This window comes from Gossypium hirsutum, chromosome D07, assembly GCF_007990345.1.
Source record: "Gossypium hirsutum isolate 1008001.06 chromosome D07, Gossypium_hirsutum_v2.1, whole genome shotgun sequence".
Lineage (NCBI taxonomy): Eukaryota > Viridiplantae > Streptophyta > Magnoliopsida > Malvales > Malvaceae > Gossypium > Gossypium hirsutum.
In genome coordinates this window covers 17,318,945-17,329,360 of record NC_053443.1, presented here as the reverse complement: position 1 = coordinate 17,329,360, position 10,416 = coordinate 17,318,945, and the positions used below count along the sequence as shown (strand labels likewise).

Below are 10,416 nucleotides of genomic sequence, written 5' to 3'. Positions count from 1 at the left end.
GCTGGAAATTATTTTCTTTCGTCAGCAGAAAATTTTAAAAATATTATTTTATGATCTATGACCAACAGCATTTTTGGAATAGAATTTTCCGTTCAATATTCTTGTAAATTTATGTTCTGTTCATCTTGTTTAGCCGTAAGATTTTGCAAGGGCAATAGTAAATTTTAGAGAGAGCTTTTTTCCCATCCAATTGTATTTGGTCGGTTCGGTTTTTTTTATACAAAAAATTGAATAAATTAAATTATTCATGCAATAAAGAATAAATAATTGTTTTTAGTTGAAAAAAATTCTTGTTGAGGTACTTATAATTCTATTTCCTTTTTCACATAATTGTCTTTTTTTTTCTTCAATTTAGTATAGATCGTTACTTTTAATTTTAATTTTAATTTTATTTCAAATATTATTATAAAAATATTAAAAATTAAATCAAAAAAGTTTTAAGAACTCAAAAACTATTTATTTATTTTTACATGGTCAACATACAATTTCCATGTCTTCTACTATTCTTAAAGGTATATATCAATTTGGATTTTTTTTAATATATTAAATGATAAAAAAATAAAATGAATATCAAAGAAAAATTAAATTATCATTTTGGGTATAAAATATTAATGAGTATTGGATTTTAAACTTTAATGGGTTCGAGCTTTTAAGAATACTAAGTTTTAATGGATATTTGGGTTTATAGTTTAAATTAGGGTTTGGTTATGTAAATGTGTTATGGGCTTATGACCTTAAATGGTTTATTCAATTTAAAATGTCAAAATCGAAAATCGATCAAATAAACCAATTAAACAGAAATTGAAAACTGAATAAACAAAAAAAATTCAATTTTTTTTCAATTCGATTCACTTCAATTTTTTTATTTAGATTGTTTTTTTTTTGCACCACGTACTAGTGTCACGGGGCTAGACCTTTCGTTTCGCAATTCGTGCGGCCTTAGGCGATCCGTTCGTCCAAACTCGCCCAAGTCAGCCTTAACTCAAGTGAGGATTCTTTTAGAACTCCTCCAAGGCACCAAATTGAAGAGCGGAAGCGATTTATGCCAAAAGAAGAACAACAGAGAACAACAGAAAGAACGCTCGCAAAGTGTTTGAGTAAATGCTCTCTATTTCTCTTATTCACAAAAAATAATGAAACAATGAATGGAGTGAGTACAACTGAGGGGGAGGCTCTCTATTTATAGTTGAGCTCCCCCAAAACCGACGGTCAAGATACATTTACATCGACGGATGAGATTTAACCATATCCCTTAATTTTAGGGATTTACAAGATAAGCCTTATCAAATCTAATCTAATCTTTACAAGATATGATTCCCTCTATCTTCTAAGATTAGTTACCATATTAGCCTAAGTTGACATCTCTTCATTATCGGGCCAACTAGGCTTCAATATGACAGGCTTGTCCAATAGCTCTTTGAGTTGGGCTAGTTCTTGTAGGCCAAATGATCCCTATCTAAGCAATAAACCTCCATTGGATGCATTTGGTGCGATGGTCACGGGCTTTGAACCTAGTGTCATGGGCCGTAAATCAAAACTTATGACGAATGCGCAAAGAGCGTCCCATGGAGGTCAACTGATTAAATAAGGCTCATTTGACCCGCTTGAACTGACCCAACTCGTGGAACATATGGAGAAGCCCATCTACTTGAAGCCTTGGTGGCCTAGTGAAACACTCCGGTGAAGCTAGAGTTATTAGGGTAAATATTGTAAATCCTAAGTGATAAAGATGTATAGAGTTTAAATCCATAAGGACTATCATCTTGTAGATAGGCTCTAGTCTTGACTGTCGGTGTAACTCAATCTGCACTGTTGAATTTGGGGAGCTTAACTATAAATAAAAGTCGTCCCCCTTATTTGTAATCCTTCATAGTAATTGAATACTATGGAGAGCATTTACTCAAACACTTGGCGTGCTTTTGCTTTCTTGTGACATTTTATGTTATTTTGTTACTCTTTCGCTCTGAGTTGCTTCCGCTTTATTTTCGGTGCCTTAAGAATTTCTATCGAGAATTCTCACTTTGTGAGAGTTAGGTTGACTTAGGTGGATTTGAACCCAATAAATTGCCTAAGGTCGCACGGATTGAGAGAATAAAGTTTTAGCCCCCTTGGCAACTGGTATTTGAGCTAATGTTTCAAAGGTGTCGTTCGAGATGACGAAAGGAGTAGAAGATCAGATTGAGCCAACGGAGACTCGTGGGAGGGCCAGAAAAGCTTGCCAATCAAGGGAAATGTTGTTGGCTTTAGAAAATCGAGTGGTTAATCTCAATGAGTCCATGGGGGATATGAGGAAGACATTCAAGGTAGTCGACGGACGCACTACAAGGTTGGACTTGATGGAAGATCAACTCATGGAATTTTTGTTAAAGTCTTTAGATTCTAGAGTAGAAGCGATGCAAGGGATGCTCAATTCTATTGCGAATAAGTTTAGGTTAAATCATTGTTCTTTGTACTTAGAAAATTTTAGTGGATTGATTCTTTAAGCAAGACTATGCAAACATAGATTAATTGTGAATTACGTAAATATTTTTTTTGTGTAATTTTTTTTATAATTGTATCTTTTGTTGTGCCAAACTCTTTCGATAATATAGTCAGACAAATTTTTAGTTTTAATAATATAAATATTAAAATTTAAATTAATCCCAACTCGATTAATGACTCAGTCATATAAACTAAATGTAAAAATATTTACTTTTTATTTTATAGGTGACCAAATATAGATATTACTTTTTTTTTCTAAATTTTGTTATTATCATATTTCTATTATAATAACAATCATTTTTTAAAATAGATATTTTAAGTATAACATTTCAAATACACTTGATGATTAAATTATTAGGAAATATTTTTCCTATATATAAACCAACCTTATATATTAAAAAAAAACTAAAACTATTTAAGTGGTTTGAATTCATATGTGGCTTATCTTAATATATCTATTTATTATGGGTGAAGATTGATGAATTTAAATTGAAAAAAAGAAATCGTTTAAACACACTTAAATTCATATCTTTCTGGTTATTACAATAGTATAGCAATATGAATTGAACTCAAACTTAGTCGATGAAAAGATATTATTCATAATTATGTATAAAAAAAAAGAAAACATATATCTATATCTATTAAAATTAAAATAGAATAATAAAAAATGAGTATTTAAGACTATTAAAAAAACAACTACCATTACAAATAACTATTGATGAAAATTTTTATGCAACAAATATACTTACTAAAAGTTTATGTAAAAATCAATGGATATTTTAGTTAAAATGGTAAAGTCGAAGGTTTGATATTATAGTATCATTAGTTCAAGTCTTATTATGTGTAAAATTTTATTGATCAATAGAAATATAAAAAGACAAAAACACACTCATAATAGTATAACTTATTTGTCAAAAATGGGTTTCTGGTAATCTCGACTAAGTTGGGACCTTATTAAAACGTATGGTTTAAAACTAATTCATTATAACACATGAAATACGTACAACATTCAAATAAAAAAATAGACTAAATTGCATGTAAAATGAAATTTAAATACGGAAATACATCATATTAAGAACAATACATGCACTATAATTGTTTATCATGGTGTTGTCATCAATCTCGAGTTAGTGTTGAGTTGACTTGTGACACCAATTCAATTAACAATATTATCAATATTAGAAATCTTATCACACACGTATGTATGTGGAAACCACGAATTTAGAACACTTATATGTGTTTAAAAATAATATATAATAAATAATGAAACATATGATTTGGAACTAATTAATAATAACACATGAAATATGTATGATATTTAAATGAAAAAAATAAATTGTGAGTAAAACGAAATTTAAATACAAAAACGCATCAAATTAAAAAAAATTAAAAATTGGTTTAGAAATGGTAAAAAATAAGTTTTATATGCATAATGCCATTGATTCAAATCTTATTATAGACAATTTTTTATTTTTATTTATAAAAATATGAAAAGTAAAAAAAAACACCTACAAAATCATATAACTTACTTTTCAAATAAAAGGATTTTTTGGTAATTTGCTAACTTAGTTAGGACAGGTGATACAAACTCAGTAAATGGCTATAGAAATAGTTTAGTTAGATACACAAATATATAAAAATGTATATAACAAATATATTTATTATAGTTTCATATATAAAAAAAAATGTTTTAGTTCAAATGATAAATGAAAAAGTTATAAATACCTAATGTCCTTGGTTCAAATCTTATTATGGATAAATTTTTATTGATTTATAAAACTATAAAAAAAATAGAAACATCCACAAAATCATATAACTTAGCAAATAAAATAGTTTTTTTGATTTAGGGTAATTCCTAAAGTTGGGACTCGGTTGATGGGTAACACCAACTCAATAAAAAAGCTTAATAAATAGTATAGTCTAAAAATCTTGTCATACGCGTATGCATATGGAAATCATAAATTTAGAATAGTGTATTTAAAAAATAACATGCAATAGATAATAAAACGTATGATTTGAAACTAGTTAATAATAACACGTGAAATATATACGATGTTAAACAAAATAAGATTAAAATTGTTTATCATGGTGTTGCCATCGATCTTAAGTTGTTATCGAGTTAATTTGTGCTATCAACTCAATTAAATACATTAGTGCATAATAATAATAAAATGAAATTTATAAAAAAATATTAAAACAAAACTTTAGCTGAGTGGTAAATTAAGGTTTTACTAATGTAATTGATTTGTGTTCATATCTCAACTTATGCATATTTCTTAATTGAGTTGGTGATCCAGTTGAGGGTGACACCAACTTAGTAAAACACTTAATAGATATATATACAATTGATTGAGATAATAAAATGTGAATAATAAAAATTTTGCAATGTGCAAAAGTATCAAAATAAAGCTTCAATTGAGTGGTAAATTAAAAGGTTTTACTACTATAATTGGTTCGAGTTTAAATCCCACCATATATATATTTTTATTGATTTTTAAATAAAAAGACTAAATTACCCTCAAATAGTATAACTTACTTTAATTACAGAATTATATTTCCATAATAAAAAACTTAATAAATAGTATAGGAGTATAGATATAAAATTAATGGGATAATAAAATATGCATAATACAATTAAAATTTAAATATTACATTAAAATAAAGTTTTGGTTTAATGGTGAAATTAAAATTTTATTAATGTATATACCATAGGTTTAAATTAAGGGTGAGTGTTTGATCAAATCAAGTGAAAATTTTTTGAGTTAATTGAGTTTACAAGTCCTATTTTATCATCTAACTCGATTTGAAATTTTTTCGAATCGAGTCGAGTGAAATGAAATTCAAGTCAAGACAAATTGAGTGAAATTGATCAAGTTAATTAAAAAATTAAACATATCAAATTAAAGTTTTGTTACAGTAAAACTAATTCCATGTTAGAGCACATAAATTTGAAACCATATATATTTGAAAAAAAATTCAAAGCAAAATAATAATAATAATAATAATAAGATACTTTAGTACGATAAAATTTAATAATTTATTTATTTATTGAGGTCCCAAAGTTATTATTTTAGAATATTTTTAATTTTTTAACTTTCTTTATATTTTTTTTAGAATCTTTTTAAAAAATTATATATTTTTTAAAAATATATAAGAATTTTTATAAATATTTTGAATTTTTTTTGTAATTTTTGTTGAGAGAGTGATCAATTTGCTCATTTTCAAAATTGTTAGGAACCAAAAGGGTATTTACACATCTATTATTCGAATTATTCGAGTGACTCGAATTGTAAAATTCAACTCAACTTGAACTCAAAACTCAAATTGCTTATTCCAAGAGTAAATAACTCAATTTTATTAACTCGAAATTTGATTTTTTTTTATTTTTTCAAATCGAATCAAGTTTTACTCACCTCTAGTTTAAATCCCACAACATGTAACTCTTTTATTAGGTTTTTTTTTAAAGTAAAAGATTAAGATACCCTCAAATAATATAACTTATTGTAATTACAGAATGACATTTTCGTAACTTTCTTAACGTATTGGTGCCTAGTTGACTTGTGACACCAATTCAGTTAGGGACTTAAATAATAACTAGAAATTCTATCACAAGTGTATGTATGTGGAAACTATGTATTTAAAACATAGATGTTGATTTAAAAATAACATATAATAAATAATGAAATGTATGGTTTAAAATTAGACTTGATCATAGGTCGAGCTACTCATTAAGGCCCAAAGGTCTGCGAGGGCTTGGATAAAAATATAGACCTAAAAAATAGGCATGGACAAAAAATAAAGCCTGTTTTGTAAATGGATTAAGTCTCGGGTAAGATTTTTTTACCTGCTTAGCCCGAATTTGTTTTTTTTTTTGTTTCGCTATTGTTTTGCTACCATTTCACTATTATATTACTATTATTTTGTTGTTATTGTTTGAGTGTTGTGTAACTCTTGTTTTATTGTTAATTTTGCTACTATTTTAAAAGTATTTGCTTGCTAAATTGCAACTATCCTAATGTTATTTAAATATAAATATTTTTTTAATGTATTTTTAATTTGTTGGGAAACATTTATTTTAATGTTTTTAGTGTATTTGAAGTATTATATTTTTTAATTTTATTTTTATATAAAAAATAATCTAAAAAATTAATACGGGTAGATCGAATTAGGCTTGGGTTTAGTATTTTTAATCTGGACCAGACTTGGGCTAAATTTTAGGTCCATTTTTCGAGCTGAACTAGGCACGAGCGTAAAAAATGGATCTAAAATTTATATCAATTTGATCCAAACTCGACCCAACTCAGCCCATGACCGGTCTATTTGAAACTAATTAATATTAAGAATACTAATCGCATGCATTATAAATGTTTATCATGGTAGCGTTATCAATCTTGAGTTAGTGCCAAGTTAACTTGTGACACCAAGTCAATCACCAATATTATCAATACTAGAAATTCAATTACACCCGTATGCATGTGAAATCCACGTATTTAAAACACAAATGTTAATTTAAAAATAACATATAATAAACAATGAAACTTATGTTTTGATATTAATTAATAATAACACATGAAATAAATATGATATTAAAATGAAAAAAAGATTAAATTGTAAGTAAAATAAAATTAAAACATATAAATATATCATATTAAGAATATTACAATAATTTATCATAATATTATCATCAATTTTTAAATATTAATATTTAATTAACTTACAATACTAACTCAATTAACAACAATAATCAAAATAGCCCATTTAAAATACTTTAGCAAAGTACAAATACCGATACCATGATTTACCGTTTTCAGAATACTTCGTGCCGTTGGAAGAAAATATTCTGATTCGTTCTTTACTGCGTTTGGGGTTAAAAAATACTTACACACCGGAAAAATAGCGAAACATATGGCTTTTTTAGAGTTAAAACTGCCGAAAAAATGATTTTTCCACCCTAACGCAAAAAATCAGGATTGCGTTTGAAAGAAAAAATTATCAAAATATCCTTATCTTAAAAAATATATAAAAATTAAATTAATTTATATTCGAAATATATCGTAAAAGACCAGTAAACCATTAGGAAAAACATCGATTCTTGGAAATTGTTCCAGGTTCATGAAACCAATCACAAACATAAAAATTTAAAAAAAAAAAATAGATAAGCACTGCCAACCCGGACTACTGAACAAAAAACAGAGCAAATGGGTATGACACTAAGGTTCCGCAATAATTCAAACGAAAACAGATACAAATCAACAACAAAAGCTAATAATTTAAAAACATGGATGTTCCTATTCAGAGATATAAGTCTTAGCGAACCTATCTGCCCTGTTCCCTTTTTTATCAATGTTTGGTTCATCGTTATGGTTGGTGAGAAAGTTACTTGGCCATCATGACTTTAACAAACTCCTCATAGTTGATCTGCCCGTCACCATCAACATCGGCTTCACGGATCATTTCATCAACCTCCTCATCTGTAAGCTTCTCACCGAGATTTGTCATGACATGGCGCAGCTCAGCAGCTGATATGAAACCATTCTGGTCCTTGTCAAAAACCCTGAAAGCCTCTTTAAGTTCCTCCTCAGAATCAGTATCCTTCATCTTCCTCGCCATCAGGTTAAGGAATTCAGGAAAATCGATGGTCCCATTTCCATCAGCATCAACTTCATTAATCATATCTTGAAGTTCTGCCTCAGTAGGGTTCTGCCCAAGTGATCGCATCACAGTCCCGAGCTCCTTGGTAGTAATGCAGCCTGCAACAAGGATGGAAAAAATAAATGCAACACGATTAGTCTTTTATAATATTGGTTATGGAATAAGAAGAGGTTTAAGTACCTTTTGCCAGAAAAAAAAGGCATGCGAATGTGATATTACCTAAAGAATACAAAAAAGCACATACTTTTTCAAGTAGAAAGATACTAGACGATTTTCAAACTTTTCTAAACCCGTATATCTCTGCCAAGACATTTAACAAAGATAAATACATTGAAAAACAAGAACTGTAGAGGATAGTGACCATTTTTCCAATTTGCCTAAAATGAAGGCATATGCCTACTCAGCAATGTATAGTCCAATTCTTACAGCCACTGATAAGCTTCAGAATGAATAGACAGCCAGGAAAGAAAGTTGATAATCCAAGGATTAGCTAATAAATAGAATACATGTAATGTATTGTACAATAATTCATATATGTTCTCTTATCATCAATTAATCTCGTAGGTGTGAACTGTTATTAGTTCACGGTTTAGGATTAGAAACCATAAGATTAACCGATTGAATCATTCACAACAAGTCTTGAAATTTCATGACCTACAAAAGCCAAGCACATTTTAATCCTAGATTCATAACTATTATGCGTGACAATAAAAGCTAAATTTCAGGATAGAACCATGAATCAATCGCTTTACAACTAACATGCAAGTGAAATAAAATACTAACAATGATCCTATAGTTCAATATAGGTTGAAAACGAAAGTTCTATCAAAGGGAATCACATCCAAAATCCATGGAAACTTGGCTGATTAGATTAAGATATACACAAATGGAACAATTAATCATCATTGAATCACAAACCAAATCGAATCAGCAAATCCAAAACTCGAAAATAAATGAAACGAATAACCAATACAATGATGGTCTATGAAAGCATGTTTACATCTAGAAAATATCTAAGCCTAACAATAAAAACATTGAAATCAATGACGACCGAGAAAGGAGAACAATAAAAAAAATGAAAAAAAATTAAAGGGGTAAGAATTAAGAGCAACAGTCAAAATCAAAGAAACGAAAGAAAAACTAGATCAAGCAGAATCATAGATTCATAAATCGGAACCCTAGATCCATCGCATCATTCAAAACATAAAAGAAAATGGAGAATTTTTAAAAAAAATAACAAACACAAGCACAAGAAGGATGCTTAGATCAGCAAACCAGAGCCGAATCGAAGAAAGAAAATTACTAAAAATGAAAAACATTGAGAAAAAGTTAAAAGAGAAACAGATTAGAAGAGACCATCGCCGTCCTTGTCGAATAGGCTAAAGGCCTCCTTGAACTCAGAGATCTGATCATCGGTGAGCTGATCGGCCATTGTCTTCTTTTTGGCTTAAAAGGGTGTTTGGGGAGAGAGAAAATAGCGGAATAAAAATGATTGAATGCGGAAGATATCGAAGGGGATGGGATGGCAGGGGTATATATAAAGGGCCGGAAATTGGGCCCAACGTTAAGGCATCCGTTTTGCTCTAATGTTTTCTTCCATTATTAAAATATTCTACCTTTTATGTCTAAATTTGATTTCCAAATATCAATCTTATCATTAAAAATACACTGCTTTTCCAGCACGAGAACATAAATTTGAATTAATCTCTACTTCAACCTACTTCCTTTCATACCTTCAATAAAAAAATAAAAAAAACATACTTTTTCATTTTATATTTTTTTATGTACGTTAATAAAAATAGAGAAATGACAAAAGAGGACAAACGTCAGGTTAATTCAAACACAACTACTCGAGCGAATAAATGAGTAACTTTATTAGCTTCACTGCGAATCCAAACAAAAAGCGAGTGTTAGAAATCGAAATGCAAAATTTTGACAATCTTGTATCAATAACCTGTACTCAGAAATATCTTCATCAAAGAATGCATCACTCACAAACAATCCCAAATAACAAAAGCTTCAGCCATATGCGGTTCCACAGCAGCAAAGGTTGAGTGGCTTGATTCCTGAAACAAGTCAGATTCAGTGCGTTTTTATCATATCTGATTTAGAAAATTCAGTGCGTTCTTAAAAGAACAACATCAATATATTTAGTATATTTTAATATGTAAATTAATACATTTAAAAAAATTGACATTTGATTGTGTTAAGTTAAAAATATATATATTTAAAATTAAAACAAAACATTAGATAATAGTATAAATACTATTTTATTATATTATC

At 28.4% G+C, this 10,416-nt stretch overlaps 1 protein-coding gene across 1 annotated transcript; it reads right to left on the bottom strand.

Annotated features, from left to right (window-relative positions):
- Positions 1-7,554: 7,554 nt before the first annotated feature.
- LOC121219438 (calmodulin-7) lies at positions 7,555-9,873 on the bottom strand. The gene is made up of 2 exons (XM_041097621.1): positions 9,490-9,873; positions 7,555-8,231 (listed from the first exon to the last, which is right to left on the bottom strand). Exons 1-2 carry the CDS (start codon positions 9,563-9,565, stop codon positions 7,858-7,860), a joined length of 450 nt encoding a protein of 149 aa, XP_040953555.1. The 5' UTR covers positions 9,566-9,873; the 3' UTR covers positions 7,555-7,857.
- Positions 9,874-10,416: the final 543 nt, after the last annotated feature.

Excerpts from the sequence above, each read along its gene's own strand:
- LOC121219438 (XM_041097621.1), bottom strand. The coding sequence starts at position 9,565 with ATGGCCGATCAGCTCACCGATGATCAGATCTCTGAGTTCAAGGAGGCC. Across the intron at positions 8,232-9,489 it reads ATTCGACAAGGACGGCGATG|GCTGCATTACTACCAAGGAG; the intron begins GTCTCTTCTAAT and ends TCCTTGTTGCAG.